Here is a 26,000-nt window from a genome sequence, read left to right on the forward strand (position 1 = left end):
CAAGAATACTTTATCCTTTACAAAATTCTTAATTTTGAAAAACATCTAAAGACCAATTAAAACAGTTCCTCATGTACACCTACATGCATTTGCACGCRGATCCCCCCTTAAGTTGTATATATACTTTTAAGACAGACATTCTGTATAAAAAAAAGCAAAAGAATCTGTAAGTGAGGCACAAGCCAACTGATTTTCAATTCATTTCAATTCAAGCTGAAGAAAATGAAAGCTATTAACAAAATATAATTTAGAACATTGTAGTCCTTAGAGTTATCTTTACCTATTACTTTTTATAAAAGACATCTAAGTCAAGTTAAGCAATGTCAACCATGCATAGTGAAGTGGAAGGGGAGACACCCAATGATGAAAGGGCAAAGTAACAGCCATGCCCTGCAGAGTTAGAAATCCAAACAATGTAAAAAAGCTTTCCATAGCATCATGCCTTTAAGTCATAATTTGTATAATAAATTATAATTTTGAATGTTTGAAAAGAGAAATGTCTTCAAAAACAAGTGCCAAAAGTTATAATATATGCAGAACTATTATTCTAATTGTTCTTCAAAACAACAATAAACCAAAAATGAAAAGAGTCATACAAATAAATGGAACTCTAGCTTCTAATACAACTTTAATAGACTTATTTTACAAGTTCATTTCTTATTCTTTAGCAAGTTCTCACATCACATGAACAATCATATCAGTAGGCCAAGTTGTATGGACTCACACATGGTGACAGGAAAGATGTTAACAGTCTGAACTATGAGCTGTAAAAATCATACAAGATGCAAGGTAACAGATGGAGGCTTAAGACCAAAACTTGAGACATCAGCAGAGGTCTCAACTCAACATCACAACAGTTAAATGATGGTACTAAACATAATACAAAAAAAACCAAAACAACAACAACCAAAAAAACCCAAAACACACACCTCTTATTCCTAAACTAACTCAGGCTTACAAACWAATCACTCTGTATCACTAACAGAAAAACAACTATACAACTACTCACACTTAATAAGTATATATATATATAACCAAATTGAAATGTCAGAATGGCTTGATTTTCTGCAAATCCACTTAGCTCATAATAATGCAATATCTGACATCCTGTAGACTTAGGACTTAGACACATAACCTAAGGAAAAACCACTGTTGCTCTGAAAGAAAAAGAAGAGTCACATAAGATACAATCCTCTAAATTGAGGTAACGCTCTCCTACTCTGGCGAATTATATCCAGGTTTCAAATCATGAAATTTCCTTCCTGGAGCAGCAGTTAATTCTTGAGCAGTTCTCAGAGGAAGTTGCTGAACTAGCAAGGATTCTGCCTCAAGGTTCCTGCCTTGAGATACCACAGTGTGGCTGCCATCTCACCATCCCACATCTTGACTGCTGCTAGTAGGGTGGGATGCTTGTTTGTTTTGTTGTTATACATATATAAAAATACACATATGTATGGGTCTTTCTGCCCTGCCCTTTCAGGTAGGAAGTACAACCAATTCTCATTCCCATTTGGACACACTTATTCTGTGAGAAAAAGGTGGGAGAGAAGGAAGATTAGACAGAGGTTTTGTGTGCGTGTTTTATTTTTAATTTATGACAGAGTCTCTCTTTAATTGCTTTTCTCCTAGTCCCTCTTATTATGCATTTTGAGCAAATGAAGTTTATTTCAATCAACTCTAAATGAACACAAATATTAATAGTTTGCACTTCTAGAAGACTTTCCAGAAGAGACTCTCAAAGCAATTAATGAAGCCTAATCTATGTATATGGATTCTTTTTACCACAGGTTGCGAGCAGGGCATATGAGGTACTGTGGCACAAAGCTTTAGGTGATCCGGTCACTACAGCACAAGAGGTCTATGCCAAGCTCTGGGTAAGAGTTCGGATTACACCCTTCTTGTTTCTCCCTTTAAAAAGAAAGATAATTGTTTCCATCAGGCTGCCATGAAATCAAAGCACCTGGTAGAACTGGCAGCATAGAAAGTGCTTTTGGCAGGTATATTCAGGAACGCATCCTAAGCGGAATGACCACTCCAAAATACAGACCCTAATCCCCAGTCTTTATCAATTGAGCACATTAGGATTGCTTATCCAAAGGAGCTGGCTGAAGGGAGCTGGTTTAAAGAGTATGTGCTTTCCCATTTTTTAGGCCTTTGTTTAACAAAAAACCCCCAACCAAACAAAAAAAAGGAACACACAATAGTCATTGAAACCAGTTCACAGGAGTAAGAAGCATAAGAAAATGTATAGACAATGGTGTAAGAATTCAAAGGGATTTATTTCCAACATCTAAAAAGAAACTTAAGTTTAAACCGAAGACTATCTTAGTGCTTAACACAACTTTTAAAATAATTATTTCAGGTTTTTCATCATGAAAAGATARATTTTGTTTCAAGTAACATTCTCATTTAGATTGTAGGTTATGCTGTGCCTTTTTTTTTTATATATATATATATACTTAACCTTACATTATCATTCTTAAAGCAAATTGTTTTCAAGTATTTCCCACACTGACATTGGTGCTACTGATACAGCTTTGCAGAATTCTTTTTCCTGGTTTTTAACATCCTTTCAGAAGTCTTCTACTGTGAAATTCCTTGCTTTAAAAAAAATCTATTTTAGTTCTCTAATACACTCATTAAAGGAACAGTCAATGCTAACTTTTTTTTTTTTTTTTAAGGCTGAAAAGGAAACAAGGTCTCATTATACCAAACCATTAGAGAAGGAACTATTCCAGGGCATTCAAAAAACTAGGTGTAGAGAATATAGATAAACCAAAATGAACTAGCAAATGAACTAACAAGTGGGAAGAAAAGGAAACATTATGGATCGATTTGATAATATTAGGAAAACACAGGTAAATGTCAACCCAAACTGTAACACCATCAGTCAATGATCATGATTCCAGAAGTTTTTCTAGTTACTACAGATCATTTGCTAGCTTCTGTATAAAAAATGCTGCTGTTTTGTCGGGGGGAGAGAGAGAGACTTGGTCTCTGGAGTCCTAATTAAGAGTTGTTTTATGATAGGAAAGCCATGAAAAAACAGTGCTAGAGATTCACTTTGGGACTAATCTCCATTTAAATCAATTTGRGTTTAAGCCAATTTAAAATGAAGAAGGAAGCAAGAAAATGATTGTTAGCAAGCTGAAAAGCAAGACCTTACAGTGGCATAAAACAGTAAATATTTGTGATATGAAAGATCCCAAAGACCTAAAATGCTATTTTAAGACCCCTTGGGCTAGATTTTCTGTTAATTCTAGGCAATGAAGCAACTCCCATTGCATGTCTAAATCTAGATAGGCAAGTAGATGAAGCACAAAATAAGGAGACAACACAGAAACAAGTTTGCTGAAGAATTGGCAGAGCTCTTCCACAAGTCCTGCAGGGCTTTTCCCCCTATTTGTGGGGTACAGACAAGGGGTAAGGGAATAGAAAAGGAACATTTAAGGGAGAGGAACAATTACAGATGTCTACAACTCTTCTTCAAGGATAGGATGGAAAGTGAAGCTTCTGTAAGGGATGTACAGACAACTGTTCTGCAGTAATAAATTCAACTATTAATTTCAGGAAATGCAATATGAGAATATATATGTCAAAGTTAAACAGCACTGTCCACTGGACAACACAGATAGTTGCTTTACTCTCAAGATGAGATCAGAAGATCCCTGTAGTACTCTAGAAGTCTTATAACTTCTAGGAACCCTTGTTTAGCAATTTAGGGAGTAAAAAGATTCAAATTTTAAGCCTTTTTATTGTATTATAGGAGTAAATTGACAATAAAGGATCTATTTCCTTCAGGTATGGGATTTTTATTTTGGTTTTGTTTTCAAATCCCCATGTTAGAGAAAGTAAGTATCTAAGGCCCCAGATATTTTCCCTTGTACTTTTCTTCTGTTTTGAATTAGATTAAAATTATATGCATACCGCATTTCAGTATCATTACAATTACTGGCAAAAATACCTATGTATGAATAGTGGTTTTACCAATATTTCCAAYAGTAAAATGACTTCTACTATTAATTATAGGTACAAATTGTGAGTGTTGGTGTCTTTTTGTTTAAATGTCATTTAAGTTCAAACAATCAATGTACATTTTATCAGTCAACATCTTCATTAAAGCTCAGTTGTGGAGGAGGTTTAAACTCCTAAAGGAGTATTACCTGTCCTTGTACTAATCCACCGTGGAGAAGAACTTATAATATCTGTGTTTTCCTAAAGTCCTACGACATTATCTGACCACTGCTGACCAGTCTCAGTGTAGAAATCTCAGCCTAACATAGGTTGAACAAACTACAGCTACASTAAGATTGCTGTTCCCTAGCCTCTTTGAAAGTAGAGCATTTAGATGTTGCATAGATATCCAAAGAAACACTGCTTTTACTACAAACGAGCCTTCCAGAGAGTATTCATTCACTAAAGCAGAATGTTAATCATTGTCATGAGTGTTTTCAGTCAGGCATATGCTATTTTTTCCCCTTTTYAGGTTAAGCCTTCATTGCGAGATGGGCACCTGAAACCCCAGAGATTATTTGCAAAGCTGCACAGAGAACTGAAAATAGACAGAAGGAAAGCCAGTCCCCAATAGTTTGTATTACAAGGAAACCAATTTCCTGAAATGATAAAGTTTTCCTATTCACATTTAAGCTTTAGTACGTCATTGATTGCAATTAGTGGGACACTGAGAAAGAAGGGAAAAGCCTTCAAAGATTATTGAATATCCAGAAACATGAAAAATAAGGATAAACTTTTTCACTGATTTCTTACAGGTATCTGTAACAAGGACAGAGAACTATCCAGTGTGAAAAGTCACAGGAGAAAGTTACAGTCAATGTCTCTTGGGGCATAACTTCTCCCAGCAAGAATCTGCTTGTATGTACAGAACACAGATGATATTCATACGTACATGTAATTAAATCTTACTCCAGATCTTCAAAGAGAAATTCAAGGATATAGTTGAGAACACAAGTTTTCACTCCTATGTGTACCCCTTAAAAAGGGGGTTGTTATTCCTCCAAGGTGAGCAAAGCACTGAGAAAGTAGCAAGTTGCTTTGGTATCTTCATTTTCAGGAAAAGACGAGACATACCTATTGGGCAACCTAGGGAAGTCCAGAGGCACCTAGAGTGCATTCTCCAGGGGTCGTAAAAGGAGACTTCTACCCCTCCTGTCCCTCACCCGAGGCTCCTCTTCCCCATCTGCAGCATCCTCACAAACCGGAAAGTTAAAGAACTCACTTGTCACTTATTTGCTTAACCAGATAGCATGCCACAACATGCATTTGAAGTACACTAGATTGTAAGTATTCTGAATTTATACGTTTTCTCCTCCAACATTTATTACAATCTTCTTCTTTTACATATAGCAAACTATAACATATTTACTGAAACATCTGCAGTACTCAAAGATGCACAGTATTAATTAATCAACCTGCACTGACACACTGAGTTTAACATGTCACATTGAATTACTGATGGTTTTTCTCACCTTACCAAGTCAATATGAGGCAGAGACATCTGCAGTTTAGCAGGCGCATTTTCTAAACATCTGCTTCCTTAACTATTGTAGTGTCACTAGTTTGAATGAAACAGCACACATCGTACCTTGTGCATTTTGGTCCCTGACTCCACACTTCATAAATATTTATTTAATTTTTTCTTCATTACTCTAGAGAGTAAAATTTTTGCATTTCATTRTAAACAATAGTTTTACTAGTATACAATAGGATGTATTCATTTTTCCATACCATATTAAAATTTTTAATTGTCATAAAAAATACAAACAGTATCTAATTTTGGAGTGTTCTTATAATAGCCAGGAAGAGCATATGTATCAGTACAGATATGCTTAAATCAAACTCAACTACTCCAGTATCAATATTTTTCAGTGTTTTAATTATTAGAAATATATTTAAGTATACTATTATAGAAAAAGGGCAAAATACGTCCAAAGTATTTAACAAAAAAAATTGGCAGCAAAATTAGGCTAAAAATACTACAAGTTTCCAGTGTATATTTTCATTGCTGGACAACTGAGATGGTCATTTAAAGCATGCTTTCAGCCTTTTTTTCATGTGGGGAACACAGAACTGTTATAGAGAACTTGCCACACCACATTACCATAATTCTTGCTGCTTTGTGATTTCTCTGTGAAATAGTCCTTACATTACAGAACTATAATGGTTACTATAGATAAAGAAAAAAGCATAAATAGTTTCATCAATTAACTTAGAACTAAGAACAATCAACTTAAGAAGACTATATAAGCTGTAACTTGCTAATCATCTGAGATCAATTATTGGATGGTCTCATAGTGATAATGCTTAGGAAGCAACGCTACAGTTTTATCTGAAAGCTCATGAACAAAAAGAAACTAATATTGCAAACTCTTGCTTCAATACCAGAATGTGCCTCCTATCTCTGTGAGGTGTTCTGGCCTACTTCATATAGCTCCTGCTCTTCACCAGGAAATAAGTGATTCAAGATTCCTTCCCCGCACTAATTATTGAGCAATTAATAACTGAAATAAGCACAGAGCTGTCGTTAATTAATTCACTGCTAGCCTAAACAGCTTAGGAGAGTAGAAGAATAGAGATGGAAAATGACTCAGCTGCGTAAGATATGGCTTACCATCCGACAAACTTGCAGAACTACAAATAAAATACTGGTCTAAGCTATACATCAGCGTAACCTGAACTGGAATTTACCACATTTTAAAAGGATTTCTGTTACAACTGGGAATCATATTGACTTTATCTTCTTGTCTTATAATACATCTATCAGGCAGGAAAACAATGCATATTACCTTTTGCACTAAATCTTTATAAAAACATTTATGCTCAAAACTTTAGCAGTGTGATAAATACTATGGATGTAAGATGATGTCAGATCATTTTACTTCCCTGCCAAGCCTCCTGTAGAGGAGAATATGAAAGACTTGTTCCTAAGATTACTTACCCATGAAGTTCAGATAGCTGTCTCCTCCAAGTGCATGAGTAATGAGACGAATCATTTTATGAAGCTGCATTCCACGATCAATAACTGGAGTAAGAGGGGAGAGCACACTCATGTTTGTATACATCTCTGCGTCCATCAATCGAAATGCCAATGTCTTATCACCAACAAGTGCCTGTAATAATAAAAATAAATAAAAGAAGAAAATCCTTGGATGTACTAGAAGTACTTGAATGTACTAGAAGTGTTTCTAATGTAAACTTTAAAAAGCAGGTGTTCTCCATCAAATGTAAAATATGTTAGTATGATGCAATAAACCGCAAGTGAGCTACCACTTTGGAGTTTTTATAGAAACAGAAAATAAGACAGAAAACATCTTAAGTAAAGTTCCTGGGAAATACAAATAAACGGCTATTAACAATACTCCTGATTTAAAGATTCGGAGTTAACACAACATGTTGTTTATATACTATCAAGAATGTGATTGGTTTTCTGAGATTTCTAGGAATTTTCAAGAGAAAAATAGACTAGTAATTCTATTTAAAGACAGTTACTGAATTACTGACTTGCTGGTGTTTACCCTTAAAGAAGGCCACACAAATGCTAGGAAACTAGGATTATTTTAATATATTAGTATGCAGGCAGTTGAAAACATTTTGGGGTGTTTGTATGTAAATAGACAATTTTTGTTAGATCAGCCCAATTTGCATTTTATACTCTATTATGMAAACTCACTAGTTTCCACAGGGAAAGAGGAGTTGTAAAGAAAGTCTAGCTGAAAAAGCCAATTTCCTTTAGTTTTCAGACTCATAATGTAATGGCATAATCAGGTGATTTTATTAGGTTAAAAAAAATAAAGAAATTTTTGAAAGTTCCTAAGCAACTAAGGTAATACATACTTACTAAATGCAACTGTATGAGATCAGACCATCTGTCCATCTGGCTTACCATTCTGGCTCCAAAAAACAGGCCAATAGCAGATGCCCAAAATAAAGCATGTTTGCCTGTTAGACAATCACCTAGCAATACTTCCCCAAAATGTTTTCCTAACAATCGCAGCTCAGGTACTTTGAGACATAGGCAGCACAGTAGTATTTCGGAGCCTTCAACAAAATACATTAAATCCCCTTTGAATTCACGTAAACTTTTAACAAATACAGCACCATATGACAAGGAGTTCCAGAATTTCGCTTTACACCAGCGGGATGGGGGGAGGAACGCCTCTTCTCTTTACTCAAAACCTGGTCTCAATGTTTCATTTAAGGTCCCCTAATCTTTCCCTTAGAAGAGAGAACAACTGTTCCCTATTCACTTTCCCCACGCCAGCCATGATTTTTAAACTGCTGTCATTCCCCTCCTGCCCAACGATTTCTTTTCTACAGTGAAGAGTCTTAGGCTATTTATTTTTCTTCTTATGAAAGCCACTCTATACCTTCTATTATCCCTACCAACTCTCTCAACATTTTTTTCYGTCATACTATATCTCTTTTGAGATAGGACCAAAGCTGCATCCAACATTCAAGATGCAAGTGAGCCATGAAATACTACAGTGGCATACTGATTTTACTTTTTGCTCTCCAGTCCTTTCATACCAATTCAAAGCACTGTATTCGGTTTTTTGACAGCTATTAGCATGGAGTTGATATTTTCATACATGCTTTATAACCATGAGGTCCTGTGCTCTGATTGGTAATAGTTAGCTTATAGCCCATTATTGTATATGAGGAGTTGGGATTGTTCCAGTCCTTCATGTGCACACTGACAATATTTAAATAAAATAAAGGAGTAGATGTAATTCAGTGCATCTACCCCATTTTTCACGCATTGTTCTGGTGTCCTTCTGTAACCCTCTTATAGCTTTTGGGGKTTTTTTTAAATGAAAAAATATACACAACTTCCACTCAAGTATGTGATTCCAAAACAAACAAAAAATGGTGTGGTATGCAAAACATAATTGATAAAATCCAGCATGAAATATTATAATAATAATGAAAATAATGGCATATGTCATGCTTTAGGATGAAGATTCACTATGAGACAGGCAAGGGCACCTTTTGTAAAAGACAATCACAGAATAATGTGCATTGCCAAGTAGTACCTAACAGKTTTTACCAGGATTTGGATTCCGCTCTTGTGCTTGAAATGAACGTTATGTCCCTGACTCAGAGGAAAAAAAGGTAAATAGGTACTCAGAAGGAATCTGGTAAACTCAGAATTCTCTTTTTAAAGAATAACATAGGTCTTGTTTTGAACACTTTTGTTGACTTTTATTATAAAAGGCATAGGAAATAGGAAGTCAACCTCTATTACGTAAATGAAAGAGTTGAAGGTAGGTTACTTAAATCTTTTATTAGACAATAGTGTGGTTTTTTAGAAAAAAGTTCTTAATTTTAAAGTTTTCAGCCAACATTTATAATAAATAGTTATGTTTTTTGTTAGTTTTTCCCTCTTTTGCCAGTAAAGTCAAAGGTAAAAAAATTCTCTCAGTGCTCACCAATTCTTCAGAAACAATCACTAAAAAGACAGGAAGAGATGAGTGCTATCCAAAATCATCCTTGATTTTTCACTTTTCCATGTATAGCAGCCAGTACAATTGCTGTGTTTAATTTCTGGTCACAACCTTTTTCACATTGGATCAAATTGTTAAAGAATACTTCCTTTAGATCTCAAAATAGTATTGGGGTTTTCAATTCTTTCATTTCTTGAAGGGAACAGAACAGTCACATGAACACTGTTGCAGTGAAAAGCCCACTAAACCTTTAAAATTCATCTGTTACTTGCTTATACATAAACAACCAAATAGATACAATACCTGGTCATGGCTCTCTGCATATGCAATATACTTTTCTTCATACCGCCTGTTTGTTAATGTATAGACAATATTGCCCATATTCCAGTCTTCATCCTTCAGCTCCTTAATTATCTGTATAAATAAAGAGGTTATTCAAAAGTTACTTCTGTTTTAACTAAAAGCATATTACTACCTTTCCTCATCACTTTGGCAAAAAAAAAAACAACACCTAGTAATTTGTAAACATTTGTTATTACTTTAGTTTCTCCTAACTCCAAGTTTTGAAGTGATGAACTTTCTGTGATAACTCAAATGGATTTCTTGCTTTGGAATTCCACTGCATTAAATATAGCTACTTGATAACTTTGTTCATTTCTCCTGCACTTCCATGGTTAACCACCGGACAATAGGACATCTACCATACCAATCCTCTGATACACCGGACCATGTGGTTGATGTGAGGCTGCAAGAGAGCACTTGAACCTGAAGTGGGAAAAAATGTGTGTACACACATATCTACACATAGTATTGAAAGAAGTCCTGCATTTCAAATAATTGCAGAATGGGGCAACTTCTTCAACAATTTGGATCAATGATAGATGAAGCATTGGACTGTTTGAAAGAGAATGGATCACAGCAAGATAGCACTATGCTGTTGCCATATATATGCAATGAAGTAAGAACCCACTAAGTGCAGGGACTTCCATATTCCCTGATCTGTGAGATCAAGGTAATTTCCAAACCACACTTTCAATCCTCCAGCTTTGGAATCCAAACCATGTTTTATAGTTTTGCTATGCTAGCTCCTAAATTTTAGCCATTTATATTAAATCATATCAACAGGGATTTTCTGGCTCACATACCTCTTAAATCTAGTATAATTTCAGTTAGTCCTTTCTTTTTCCTATAGTATTTTATAGGCTCCCATTGATAATCCCAATTTTTATATATATATACACACACATACACACACACATACACACACAAAATATGTATAAGTATAAAAAGTGATAAAAAGCAGAGATAGAAACATCAGGATGTCTGATATGATGGTGTATAATTTAAATGTCTAGTTGTAACTGGTCACATACTCTTAAAAGCATCAGAAAATCTGTCTTTTTATTTATTTAAACTTGCAGACACTGAAAATAGTTTGCTATGCAGCATCATATTATTATGAACTAGCTGGATCTTTAATCTGAACTACTACAGCCACTGTTATGACAATCAGCTTGCCTTAGACTTTTTTTTTTTTTTTTTAAATACAGATTCCTCAGAATTAGTTCATGGAACCCTAGAGACCCTTCAGGTTAAAAACCGCTGTTTTAACAAGTTGCTTGGAAAACCTTGGTGTATAATAGGTACCTATACCTACTTAAGAGTTGGAGAGGAAAGTCAGCAAGCCATCTGTAACAGCAGTTTGATAATGGCCAGTAGACTATGCTTCTGAACTTAACAGTTTCAGCTTCATTCTTGGTCTCAAGAAGTGTGGTAGCAAACTCTGAGCATCACCCCTTTCTCTAACTCAGGGTCTTCAGCTGTGGGTGCTCATACCCAGTTTCCTTTGGAGCATTCTGCTTGCATTGCTATGTTTGTTGTACAGTTAACACATTCCTAACTAACCAGAGTCTGCTGGGAAAAAGCCTAAGCTGTAAGAGTTGAATATCCCTTCAGCATCCTTCTGATAATATTCATCTACCATTCTACGTTAAAGTACATAACGTTGCTACCCCCCAACCTCCAACATATGCATTCTAAAAATTACTTTGAAGAAATAAATGACACTGGGTTAGATGGGTTAAGCTCAACAGTAACTATGTATGTTGGAAGCTTTTCCCCCACAGTTAGATACTGCATGGTGGGCATTTGTTTCCATTCAGTGTATTGCAAATGAAAATAAGCTGGCCCTAGCAGAGATAGCTAAGATAAATAATCTTTTGTCGTTATAAAATTCCTATAGTGTGTATTTTCATTTGTAATACAAAATCAGCCACTTGCATTTTACCTACCTAGGAAGTCGTTCATCTTTTCCTACCATAAAATGTGCTAGGGAAGCTGAACATAGGAGCAGGGGAGGGAGGTGGGGGAAAGCTGGCAAGTTTGCTTTTTGCCTAAAAAGAAACAAGAGGTTTGAAACTGTCTTTTTCACTATTCTGCCCCCCATCTCCTACTTACAAAAGTTAAGATGCTAAGGATAAGCTAATTCACATCTTATTTTTCTTTAAGCTACACACTACCCTTATTGAAGCCATTAATGCTCATATTAAAATATTTATTGTTTTCAGATTATTATGATAGCCCTGGGGATTTGGTTGCAATCTTATGTCTAACTGAAAGACACTCCCTAAAACATCAGTGAAAGCCTTTTGAGATTATTTATTGTTTTCTTCCTTTTCTTGTGATTCTCTATATTAAGGAAAAGGTGATTTAAATCCTTCTCATAGTCAGTGTTTATTAGTACATTATCGCTCTTGAAAAGCATTTACAGATTTTTATTATTCTTTTTATAAACTCAACTGTACTGAGTGCTGGTGTTAGTATTATTCATGTACTTTGCTTAAACTTTTAGTATTATGCTCAATGCAAACTGCTATGCCCAATTTAAGGAGGGCTTATTATACTAAGTTGTTGGTTTTTTAATATTTATGTGCATAAGACTTATTTATCTGTTTACATTCTGCATGACTACATAATCTACAACTGTTGCAAGATACAGGTTATTTCAAACAAATTGAACAGTCCATAACTAGTGTATGAAGAAAACAAAACAAACAAAAAAACCCAACAAGAATGCAATGAATAGCTCCTATTCTTACTCGTCTTCTGAATGGAAATAACCTAAGACATATCTACAGCTCTCATTTCAGCTACTAACATCTGTGCTTTAGCCTGTTAGAATTTATTTTGATAGTACCTTAACAGATAAGAGAGAGAGTAAAATTTGTCTGTAAAATTCAGAAAAGTGTATTTGTGCATGTGCAGACACAGAAACACATTACTTCAAGAGTACAACATATTTTAAAAACTGCTTTCTCACCTGTATCCACTTATCTGGAATAGCCATGGCCAGTCGATAATTAAATCCCCCTCCTCCCTCTAGAACAGGACGACAAAGAGCTGGCATTCCAGAAACATCCTTAAATAAATAAAGTGCAACATAATTTGGTTATTATTGCAAGTATTAGTTCAGATTTTCCACCATGCAGTAGTACTTCTATATAAATATTCTCTAAACAGCTTCATAGATTGACATGGGATGTAGGAACAAAATCAGTGGATGTTTGATACACTCCTTTTTATATCCACACTTGCTATCTGAATGAAGAAGTTACAGAGAAGTAYAACTATTTTTCTCACCAAATACTCTACTGTAAGGAATTTTATTAGAAAATATGTTTGAGGGGAAAAAGACCTCAGYATATATCAGTTGAGGCAGAATTTGAAATAATTAGATCTCTTGAGCTCCAAGTAATCAATAAAAGGTAGTCAAAAAAAGACAAATTAAACCTTCATTTTGTTTATTGCTATTTTACATAAAGAACTGCATAAAAATAAAAGGTTGAATAAAGTCCAGTAAGGAAGAAAGACACAAACTTTACTCTTTTTCTAAATGCACAATAAGGAAGCTATTGATTCAGTTAGCCCTGAGAAGTGAGATACCCTTATCGCATAAATCTCTCCTTCACATTGATACAGGCTGATCATTCCTAATTCAAAGTTCTTAAAATAAATGTTCAATTCACCATACAGTTAGACACTTATGTCACATAGCATTCTTTCTTCTAAATTTGATTTATCTATGTAGAAAAAACAAATTCCCATGTACCTGTAAAATATCTATCAGTACTCAGTTTTATTATGTGAAACAGAAGTCATTTGGTCACAGTGTTTATGGATTAAATACACTTTTGTCTACACAATAAAATTAGTGGAATTAAATTTTGATGAAAACTAAGGTTTAGTTAGAAAATTYATTCCAGTGTGCTGGATTCAATCTAGTTTTCAATTCAATTGCTGCATTTGACTAGGTCTAGATGCAACAGGTCCCCAAGCAGAAAGCTTCAAACAAAACATTCATTCCCTGCAAAGTGCATGCTAACAACTAAATGACTGGACCTTGCAAGTACTCTTCATAGTGAAAAAATATTTTTCACTTACAATTATGTATTATACATATACCTAGGGGAGGAAGCAGAATACTCCCTCATCAAGTTTTTGGATGACATACTGGGGGGTGGACTCCAAACACCTGMGTGCAGGGCTGCCATGCAGGGGGACCTCAACTGGTGGAGGAACACACCAACAGGAACCTCATCAAGTTCAACAAGGACATTACCAAATCCTGCACCTGGACTGGACTAACACCTGGCATCAGCAATGGCTGGGGACTGTGAGGCTGGGGAGCAACTCTGCTGGAAAGGCCCTCGGGCTCTGGGCAGCAAGCAAGCTGAGCATGAGCCAGCAGCCTGCCCTGGCAGCAAAGAGGCCAGCAGTGTCCTGGCTGGTATGAATGGCATAGTCAGRGGATCAAGGGAAGGGATTATTCCCCTTAACTCAGCACACACTAGACCACACAGAATAACTACATCCACTTTTTGGCCACCCAGTACAAGAAAGGCACTGACAAACTGAAGCCAGTTCAGCAAAGGGCCACCAAGATGGTCGGGGCTGGAGCACTTTCCCCATGAGAGGAGACTGGAGGACTGGGACTTGTTCAGCTTAAGAAAGAGATGACCTTGGTGTGGGGGACAGCTGACAGCAACCAATACCTAAGAGGAGGTTACTGAGAAGAACAAGAGATAGTAGCCATAAATTGATAAAGAGAAGGGGATATTAAGGGCGGGGGGAAAATCACTGTGACATTAATTAAGTACTGGAGCAGGTTGCCCAGAGAGGCTGTGGGATATCYGTACTTGGAGGTTTTCAAGACCAAATTGACAAAGTCCTGAGGAACCTGGTATGAGTTCAGTGTTGACCTTGCTTTGAGCAAGAGGTTAGACTAAGATGATCCAAGTTCCCTTCCAACATAAATGCATTTATGATTTCTTTTGGAGTATTTATTTATATTTAGGTATTTTCCACACAGTTTTACCCTTTCAAATTACTGAAGAAAATTAATAGCAAAGTATGGGAGTATCCATATTGAAAGAAAGTACAGAAGCCTTGAAAGTGTAAAATAGGCTGTCGGAGAAATTTCTGCATTAACACAGTGTTTTCCACAATATTGGGTCTCCTCCCGTAGACACGTTCTTACCAAGGTGAAGATGACTAGAGATTCCATGCAGTAGACCTCAAAGTTTAATGAGGTGKAATTTCTTTTAAAACATTTATTTATCAGGAAAGGTTCAGAAAAGTTCAACAGCCCTCCTAAATCAGTCCGAAATAATAAAACCAGGACTAATGCCCACCCAGATATACAGGACAAGAAGATATGAAATAAAACCTTTCAATGTGATGCTATGATGCCTACATGGCCAAAGGAAAGTTTTTGAGATTTAAGTAGCTTTCATCTACTTTATCCACAAGTTTGAAAGCCAGATTTTTGAGATGTAAAATACCAAGTAAAACATTTAATAATACCCATCTATTTCTAAAGTTTACCTGAACACTAAAAATTAATATTAGTTTGTTCAATATATTTTCCCCCAAAATGCAAACAGCCAAAGCCCAAACTTTTCTTCAGACTCGAGTTTCTCTTCAACATGGGCTGCATGTAAAAAACGAAATGACAGCAGAAGGGTATTTTTTGCTTTTTTGTTTTAAAACCTTCAGGCATAATGTAATTTACTTATTAACWTTTGTTCTAATTATACAAATTTTTAATCACAGCTTTATTTGAAAGGCCAAATGAAAAATAAGCATATAGTCACTAATATCTAAAGACTTGGAAATTACTAAAGCAGTAAATAATAGAATATTAAAAATCTGCAAAAATTATCAATCAGTAATTAAAGAATACATTATAGTAAGACAAAAAACATTTTTCTCCTATGGCACTCATTCCATTGTCATTATAGGCAATCAAAAATTCATCACAGCTATTTATAATTTTCAATTATATCAACAGTTTCTTCCTTTGAAATTCTTTCTACCACAAAGCATGTTGATCAATTCTGTACTTTGTATAGACACTCCCCACAGTAAGAAAAACGACATATTGAAACAGATATAGTTTTCAATTTAAGTAAGAAAAACTGAAGACGTATCTAAAGAGAGACTTTTAGGCCAGGTAATACGAGCAGACTGAACTCAAAATTTCATTGGTAGGAAGGCAAATATTCTAAGATTCCCTAAATAATGAACAAGTTTCACTTGAAATAAGCCTACAGATCAATAAAACCATCTCAGATTTATTTATCAGTAATTGCTTACCAGCTGCTACTTTTAATACCTTGTCATTAAGCTTTTAGTAGTGTTTGTCTATAATTAACTTTGCCATACATATCAAATGAAGTTAGCACTATTTTGTTTTCTGAAGATGAAATTGGAACTCTTAAATAATACAAAAAGCTTTAATAAAAGTCTGTATACTCCCTAATGATATCAGGTAGATGCAACTTTTTTTTTTTAATGAAAATAAACATTTTAATATAACARAAATCCTCAAGGTTTACTTGTTCTCTTTTAGATAAGAGAGATAAAACACATCAGCAAAAAAGTACCTATTAATAGAACTTTAATGCTTCAGAGTTTTATATTATAGGAAATTCTGCACACCAACAATAACTTTTTTCAGAGAAAAAACAGTTTAATTGACCTTAAGCTACTTAAATACAGCCTATTTACTTCTTTAGAAACATGGGGAAATTTAATACTAAATATAAATTAGCATACACATTCAACATTTATTAATCACATTTATTATAAAGGGGAATTGTCAATTATGCCACTATAATTCAAAATATGCAAAACAGCACAGGGGCTCTTAATTTTTAGTACCATGAATCGCTAGTGACAAATAGCAATCACGCAACAGCAATGAACTAATAAAAAACAAACCTTATTACACATTCAAAGGGGGGGGGGGAAGAAAATAAAAGAAAAGAAATCCCACAATGTTTAATGATCCATTAACTCAGAGAAAATCCCCAAAGTGCATATTTCAATTGTTTTCCATCCCCCCACCCAGAGGCAAAGACTGTCCACTAATTAAAATTTATCAGCTCATGTCACTCCTTGAGTACCTGAAGTGTGACTAATAATTATCAGGAAATATGCATCCCAAAGAAAACTRATCAATATTAATGTCATTGAGTATGACAAGTTCTGATTTTACCTCTGCTATGGTTATGCATTCTGGATGCAATAAATTAATCATGTAGTTGGCCAGCATTAGATAACACAAAGCATCTTCATCCACATGTAGGCCAAAATATTCATTGTAATCTCCACTGAATCCTGTGCCTAATAAGACAAGAAATTTAAAGGACATGGTAACTTTCTTATTTTAAAACAAGGATATTTTGCAATTATGCAATTTTATAAGCACCAAATTTTTTTACTCCTAATTTCTAATCTATCCACGTAGTAGCACAACAAAATATTAGCAAATCTGACAAATTCTTGGAGCATTCAGTTAATTTTTGTATTACCACTTCTACAGCAATAGAGCTCCAACAGGACTGCTTAAATTAACTTGCTTAAATTACTTACCAATCCCATGATTATGATACAACATAGATGTAACACCATCAAACCGGAAGCCATCAAAGCCATAGTCTTCTATCCACATTCTCAAATTAGACAGAAGGAATCTCAGAACTTCCCAGCTGAAATAACGTGAACATTTTGTAAGCTTTAGAAACCTTGGAATCACCTAGATTTCCTTATACAATATGTTTCCCACTTGCATACACACTAGTTATACTAGACATTTTACCATTTCAATGATTGTCTTTTCCCCCCATTTTTCTCTGGCATTTTCCTAAAAACTTCAAGTCTTCCTTGAAACTCTGTCCTCTACTGCATTTAATTTTAAGATGGAAGATGTTATTTTGGAAAAAAAAGTTATCAAGTATCTATATAGACATTCATGCTAACATTTTAACACAGATATTATGTTTTACTATATATATTTGTCACATTACATTTGCCTCTCTAAACATGATTATATTCTGTGGGAAAAGATCTTATAGAAATAAAATGGAAATAATAATAGGCAAGAGTTARTCACTAGTATTTCATATATTTATAGCAATTTCTAGTCCTAATAAAAGATTAAAAGCTTTTATTTCTTTATTTAAAAATCATATGTCACCAGTAGATACCTAGCACCACATCACCCATTRTATTACAAAACTCATTTACAGTGCTAACCAACTAATGAAAGTTGAAGAGGTATTTCTTGCAATCAAGAACAATGGGAATGGGGTATAAAATACACAAAATAAAGAGCAGGCATGAAATAACAAATATAAAAGGGTTTCCAAAGCAAGTAAGCACTTACAGGCATTTGTGAACAAAACTCATGTCAAAGAGATAAATAGATATAAAACAGATTTCCTGAACTCCAAATCCTCTCATTACTCAGAATACATCTCAGGAGCTTTGTACCTTGCTCCTACCATCCACCCCTTGTGCTACGACACTCTTTCTCTGGAGTCCTTGGCACAGGCTGCTCTAGGTGCACCTCTTTCTCTGCAAGGGAAGCCTCCAAACAGCTCCCCCGCCTGAAGCAACTTTACACAGGGTTTTGAAACTTTTCTTTCTTGCCCAAATGTCTTCAACCCTTACCAATTTCAGGATTTAGATCAATTTCCCGACATAGCGCAGCTACAGTCCTACTTTCTACCAACTTTGCGGTCAGAGAGAAACACACTTTAGGCAGAAGCATGCATGGCAGGCCCCCTCYGAGGGGTAAGAAGGGCAAGATGAGCACATTAGTCAACATTACTAATATAATTCAGCTGTGCACTTGTTGGYAGCAACCAGCAAAAAAGACCCTTTGAACATTTCACTCTGTTTAACAGCCTTCAGGGGCCGTGCACTCAAGAGGCAACTACGACACACGGAATAAACGCAGCTTTGACGAAACAAGCCTCCCACCATCCTTCCTCCCAGAAACCTCCTCATATGAAAGGTGCTTTAAAACTGGAGCGAATGGTATTAAATGAAGGCATGGGGACACACTACGAAGTACAACAGCTGGTAAAATCCTGACCTCACCAATTGGTCAATTCCTATTTACTTCACTGGGATTAGAATATTTCTTCTTGCCTATGCATGTACTGCGCACGCATATACCTGTGCATATAAAGACAGAAACATTACCAAATCAAAACTTACAAAGTTGAAATGCCAATTGATGTATTGTCTCAATTCAATATACCTTTTTTAGGTATGCATTACATGATAACTTTTTTTTCTCTGAATCATCCAGTTGACAAAATAACCCAAACTAGGGATATTTAGGTAGCCTGTCCACTGAATCTCTCTAATATAGTTATTATTCTGAGGTGAGATGATTTGCAATGAATGACCAATAAGAAAGATAATGCTCCAATGCTGAAAGCACATGAAAGCTATCAAAATTCCTGTGAACTGGCAAGCTGGTCACTTAAAACACAACTTTTCACAAATGCTTGCTGYGTCTTTTTCTGACTCAGCATCAGATTTGTCAAAATGCGGTAATCTMAATACTGTGAGCAAAGTCAGCAGTAGCTGTACTGTGATAAAAATAATCCCGCACGTGATTAAGGTGATGTTATATATAAAAGAAAAAAGGAGATTAATTGCCACAAGCACGAGCCAGACTGAAAAATTACTTTTTCTCATTACAGAGTGCTTAACTTTATAACCTTAAAGTTCTTAAGATGGTAAGATGATTTGTTCATTTGCAAAATACATAAAGAAGTCCCAAGATTGGTAGTAAATATTATTATTTTCAAAAGGGTTGTCACCAAAGAATGATCTTTGGAAAAAGATGGAGTACCAGTATGAAAATAAAATTGCAATGGCTTCAGCATGGGCAAGTGACTACAGATAAGAATAAACAACACTAATTTGAACCAAAGGTTTAGCTAGACAGTTGTTGAGATCAAAAACCYGAGTAGGGATGGCAGATGTTTTCCAAACACCTGAATGGGGATGAGAGAGAAAAAACTGCATATTAAAATAATTAAATAATAGATTTTAGCTATGATTCTAGTCTGAACTTGGAAAAATTCAGAGTTTTAAGATAGTTTCTAGGAAGAATAGCATATCTTAGCAACCATATTGTCCTCTAAAGAGGTAACGACACAGCTTCAAAACAAGAGCCAACAACAAGAATAACTTCTTTTGAAACATAAAAACCACACAAATCATGTTGAGGATCAGGATTTCATCCAAGTAAATTTGTTTGCAGGAGCAGTAGCGTTAAAAACAGAAGCTGACAGAAAGAGCCGGTAACCTTGCAGAATTCCAGCAGAGGCTGAAATCATACCGCAATGGAAATATATCCACCATACAAGCAATAAYTCAAACATTTCTAAAAGAAGTAGATTTTCATAATTTTACAGACAGATATGGAAACAGGACAGCATTCATTAAGAATGTAATTTCTTTTGGGCAAAAGCCATATCTTAAATCATATCCTAACAGTCTCTCATATTTTTGCATACCATAAAATTGAGGGAGAGTTTTTTCTTTGCATGCATGATTTAAGAGAGGAAAATATATGCTGTATAATCATTAAGGAACAGAATGATTTATACTGTAAGAAATTTAAATAATTCAGAATTCACTCGAAGGACATCATTCAAAACAAAGAATGTCTTTGGAGAGAAGTCTTGGGTCCCCCGACTTCGGGCCAATAGCTCACACATTTTCCACTGAGAAGTCTGTTTTTAAAGTGAAATGAGCACATCTAGCTAGATGACCTGGTTTCACAAKGTGATAAGGAATTTAACAACTTTCCTACAGTAAGTCAGCAGAAAACCTATAAAACTGCTCATAAGTGACCACCATTATTTACTTTTTTTCCTTCTGAACTAATAAAAAGGCAAAATAAATGATCGGCTGTAAGAATCTTAAATTCCAATCCATGACAAATATGAAATATTTGACTGGAAGTTAATAATAAATTTAAACCAGTTAAACTCTGTCATGATGGGCAAAAGCAGAATATTGGGTGCAACTAAAACATTTCGAAGGYGCAACGTGAATCATACTCATGTTGACATTCGAGAACTGTATTTATCATTATGCATTGTAGAAAATGTGTGGAACTGCTGACAAGATAAGAATCTAAACATTTATGATGATTTACCTGTCTTTGATTCTTAGTGTATAGTTAACACACAGTAGCACTGAATTGTTGAAATGTTAAGCTCCTTTTGGAAATTCAGCAGTTGACTGGCTCATATTCCACCAGTGAATTGCTACAAATAATAATAAAAAATTGGCACTCAGTCTAATAATGTTAATTTGCAGTAAATCTGATTAAGTTATATTTTGTGAACCAGGTATATGCAACACGTTCAGGTCTGATACTGAGAAATGTTTTCCTCTCTGTTAATCAGCATGAACCATTTCATCTGTTATTTAGAGACACTTTGTTTAGAGTGATACAAAGGGTAACAACTTTAATCCTATCTGGAAGAGGTAAAAAAAACAAAAAACAAAAACAAACAAAAACAACCCCCCAAAACCACACACACAAAAAGAATAAACCATCTGTATTATCTGTATTTCCACCTCTTTCATTTAGATGGAGAAGTGATTGCTCGCTATCCTCTACGTGCTACTGGCGCCAAGATCCCAAGTTATCTGTAGCCACAAGGGATCCAGAGGTAAAAGTGCCCCAGGTGCTGACTTTTTAGCCAAGGCACAAGTCTCACTAACACGGCTATGCTACTTTTGATACCTGAACTCAGAATTACATACAATGCAATTCTATGTGAACATATACATCTCTACATCATTCAGCAGAACATGATATAGATGTGCACAGATCAAACAGAGCCGGCACCTGCTACAGAGCACAAACCAAGCAGCATTTCTATCTCTGAAATGAACTGTGCCAAAAATGAACAGGAAAAAAAAGAGCTATTCTCCTGGGGCACACTATAAGCTGTAAGCAGAAGGGGTCAGTAGCAACATGTCACTTCCACCATACCAATTCCAAGAAGAGAGATAAGCAGGAAGAAACTTTCTTCACAGTATCAACCACAGAAGCACAATTGTCAAGCATTACTTTTTCCAGATTTGGGATCTATGGGAGTGCATTGCCTGTCTGAGCTCAGTACAGGCAGAAAGGGAACATACCATTTTATTGCTGCACTGTTAAGCTTGCCCACATTTCAGAATTAATAATCAGACACGCAAGATAGTTTTTAAGGAAAAAAAGCTTACCGTAAAATAAAGAATACTAATTACTCTTATTGGACAGATACCATTAGTATCTGCGAGAAGTTACAGGAGACTAAAGCTCTCACGCACTAAATACACAAAATTTTTAAATAAACACAAGATAATTGATGAAAATCCTGAAAACGTAGTAGTATAAAGAGCTTCTACAGTACAGCTTCCAGCTGCAGGAGGCATTTAGCCAGTAAAAGTTTTCAGAACAGATGCAACATTCTTGCAATATTCTTGAACTGTTCTTCAAGTACCACAGTATTCTGGATATCAGTAAAATAAATTAATATGATCAAACTCATATTAACACCTCCACTATAAACCACCAACCCAAGGAACAGTCACATTTCCCTTGATCAGGGTTCAAGTTGTTGTACTGTGAAGGTGAGTTGAGGGCCAAGACAGAACTTAAAAGTTGCATGCATTATTTGGAAACTACTCATTCATGCCTACCACAGGATGAGGCATGAAACTAATATCTTCAATAGTAGTAGATCTTTATTCACATGAAAGGTTGGAACGATGTCACCTGTGTTGCATGGATTCTAACTACACTTTCCTCAAACCAAAAACTGGAGAAATTCTCTACTAGGTGTGACTACCTGTGGTTGGTATTCTGCCTCCAGCAATGGCCAATTTGAAATGTTTGAGGGACTTCAAGAACAGGGCAAGCCATAGGGACAGTTCACAATTCTCTCTCAGCCTCCCACTGCTACTGGCTCAAGGACTTCCTTAACTGGGAGCTCGGACTATTAAAAGAGCTAAAGATACATCTCTTCCAGCCATATCAGTAGTAAAAGTAGTCCCTTTTCTTCCCCTGAAGCCTCTGAATTTAAGATAAATAATAGCTCTAGATCTATCCCCACAAGCTTTTTTTTACCTCTGTTATCAAGTATCTTGATTACTACCCCMCCATCTTTTCCTTCCCCACTTCCTGCCTATGATCAGCTGCTAGTTATCACTTTACCTCTGTGAGTTTTTGTTTGTTTTAAAGAGAAATGGATCCATATCATGATCTTTCTGTTTCACTCAATTAGATTATGCTCACATTGCTACCTGCATAGAATTCACAATTTTAGAAGTAGACAATTTATCCTCTGAGGTACAGCAAAGATGTTGACAGTGTCAAAAGACTTGTAACCTTTCATCTTTGCTTTGCAAAGCAGCTTTATCTTTTAAATAACACTTCAAATAAAAAAAGCAGTACATTAAATAACACAAGTGACTGTACATTATATCTCTTTCAGAGTTTATCTTCACTTAAGGTCCAATACGACCCCAAAAGAGTAAAAGAAAAAAAAAATTGTCTCAATCTCTAATTAGATGGCTTAAACTACAGATTTCATGGCCAGCTTCTGTTCCAGCTAACGCAAAGTCCTCGCTTAGAAAATTTTGATTGACATTGCAAGCTCTTGGGACCCAGCTGGAGAACAAACAGAACACGCTACTGAAAAAAGAACGCACACAGGTCACTGCAGGTGGATAATAGATTTTGAAGAACCACAGCTGCTTTTCAATATTGCTATGCTATTGTAATAGAAACCCTAAAACCTGCTCAGGTTCATGCATGAGTAAGCAGCACTCTGATGTTAGTAACAGAAAGAGACCTATGTTAGGGACACATGAACAGAAAAGCCAAGCTCTATGCTGAGATCTGGAAGGATCCAGACTATAAATAAATGAATGAGTGAATAAATATAACACTAYTGAAATATTTATTCAGACATTTGAAATCACAAAAGATAAACCAAGTGGATTACTAAGAGGCAGGCATTTGAAAGCATACTAAATCTTAACCTTCAGATGTACAAGGACAGCACCACACTGAGGCAATCCTAGATTACTTGACTTGCTAAACATTATCCCATTTGTGTCTGTCCTAGATCATCACCTTACTATTGAATCTTGAGAAAGTTAGGGCTCTGCACCAAAACAAGCAAGGCTAAGCTGGTCTGAACTACATAAACCTCCCCTGAGGCCAGAAGGGAACACAGTGAGTGTTTTGAAAGTTGAAAACACTGGATGAGAAGTTAGGATAGGGTCTCATGATGACCTTGTGATTGTTAAAGTATAAAATTTCCTGAATTCTCCCAGTCAGTACTGTGGCCCTCAGGAATGTTTTGTTAACGGAACAACATTGAAAAAAAGCCAGCCAGCCATCATGGACTTAACGCAACAGACCAACAGGAAGGAACGCATCATTCCTAAGCAATCTTGTCACAGTGAGATGACAAAACAACACACAAAATGGTTGTGACCTATTGTTAACAGTCCCTCTCAGCCTGTTTATGCTTAGGTATTTCAGAGTCTCATTCCCAATATTAAGTCTACCAGCTGTAAGAGCAGCACTGGAGCTAACAAAACCCACCACTTAAGATCAATGTCTACAAAACCTTCAGGTGTACAGTGATTGGCATCGCTAAGCCAGATAGCAATTGCCACCAGGAAGTACAAATCCCACTGAACAGCAGTGCAAAATGTCAGGGCTTTTTACTTTGTTTTTGTCTTCAACATAAAATGGTGCTTAAAGCTGGTAATGGTCACTGATACCACTTTACCAGCAGGAGCTGAGCTTCTGATGAATTACTCGGGAAGCAACTCTCTTGATTAGAGTAGCTGCCATTATGTAGTTGATTCTCAGAAGAGTAAAGTTTCCTAATGCCTTGAGTTTAGGGTAAACAATATTGCAGCTTTTTACAGGAGAAGGCAGATGSAAATATTATCAGATTTGAGTAAACCATATAGATTTGTAGGGAAGAAATATTCTATTTTTCCATCTTCCAGGATGTTCTTAGGTCTTCTTGAGCAATGCTGTTCAGGCAGGTACTTTTCCCCTASTAAGTGCCTCTCAATTAAAGTAAGAATCATATCAAGTTGAGATGAAAAATAGATACTCCTGTATTGTAGGAGTAAAAGATCTTTCATCACAGCCACTTTCTCTCAGTTATTTTGATTTTTTTTTTCCTCTCCAGAGGGATATAGAACTTTGAAAAGCAAAGACAGGAAAAAATTGCTTTTCCTATGTTTTTACAGGACTTTATTGCATTAATTATTTGAAGAATATGAGAGAGGTAACAACGCTAAAATAAAACCCAACATGTGCTCKTAAAATAACTGTGCTAACAGAGCTCCTGTAAATTGAAGGGACAAGGTATTCCAAGGTTTTGCCTCCTAGCCATGAGCAGTAAAAAAGAACTAAGAGGAGGCTGAGCCCCTCCATTCCTTAGAATTCAGGCTGSAGAAATACAGGAATCTTACAGATATACCCAGATTATGTTTGCTGTGCATGGGTATAAAGTAATGAAAAAGAAGGTTTTATTTTTAGCCAAAGAAATTCAGGATTTATTTATGCTATCATGATTATAAAGCCAATGATGATATAATATTACAAGACTAATAAAATGAGTCTGAGAGACTAGAAGTTTCTCATAATGGTTTAAAATAATGGATGCTTTTATCAATATTTCTGACAGAAGACATCTTTCTTTAGGTGTCAACATCCCCATTCTTTCAGTTAAAATGGAAAAAAATCAAAAGTACCTCAGAACTTCAAGACTGTCTTTCAGAAAACCCTACCTAAACATTTAAATAGGACCAAGAAAAGTCATCAGTGTGAAAGAAGGTTTATTTGTAAATTTGGAAGCATTTGTAGAGGAAAGAACTGAAGTCCTTTCACAAACTGTATCACACCAGTTAGCATCAGGCAAAATACAAGTTAGTACTGACAAATTAATTGCAAATAGTATTTCACAAGTATCTGTGACTGTGTCTATACTACTCTTTTTACGGACAAAACTCTGATTCTACATAAGACACTGACATAATATGTGTGTGTATACATACACACACACACGTGCGTGTATGTATATGTGTGTATACATATGTAACACTATGGGGGGAAGGCACAGACCTAAGGGT

The 26,000-nt window shown here is 35.6% G+C and overlaps 1 protein-coding gene across 13 annotated transcripts in view; it reads right to left on the reverse strand.

The window, feature by feature from the left end:
• GBE1 (1,4-alpha-glucan branching enzyme 1) overlaps nt 1-26,000 on the reverse strand; it is a 124,701-nt gene that overhangs the window by 12,579 nt on the left and 86,122 nt on the right. For 5 of the 13 annotated variants that reach the window (XM_026076881.1, XM_026076887.1, XM_026076885.1 and 2 more), the window contains exons 8-12: nt 17,397-17,512; nt 17,020-17,147; nt 12,781-12,879; nt 9,765-9,875; nt 6,956-7,127 (exon numbers count right to left, since the gene is read on the reverse strand). In XM_026076881.1, the coding sequence (XP_025932666.1) occupies nt 6,956-7,127; nt 9,765-9,875; nt 12,781-12,879; nt 17,020-17,147; nt 17,397-17,512 (626 nt within the window). The other 8 variants (XM_026076880.1, XM_026076891.1, XM_026076893.1 and 5 more) reach the window with 6 other exon arrangements.

This window comes from Apteryx rowi, unplaced genomic scaffold, assembly GCF_003343035.1.
Source record: "Apteryx rowi isolate R43461 unplaced genomic scaffold, aptRow1 scaffold_441, whole genome shotgun sequence".
In the NCBI taxonomy this organism is placed as follows: Eukaryota; Metazoa; Chordata; class Aves; order Apterygiformes; family Apterygidae; genus Apteryx; species Apteryx rowi.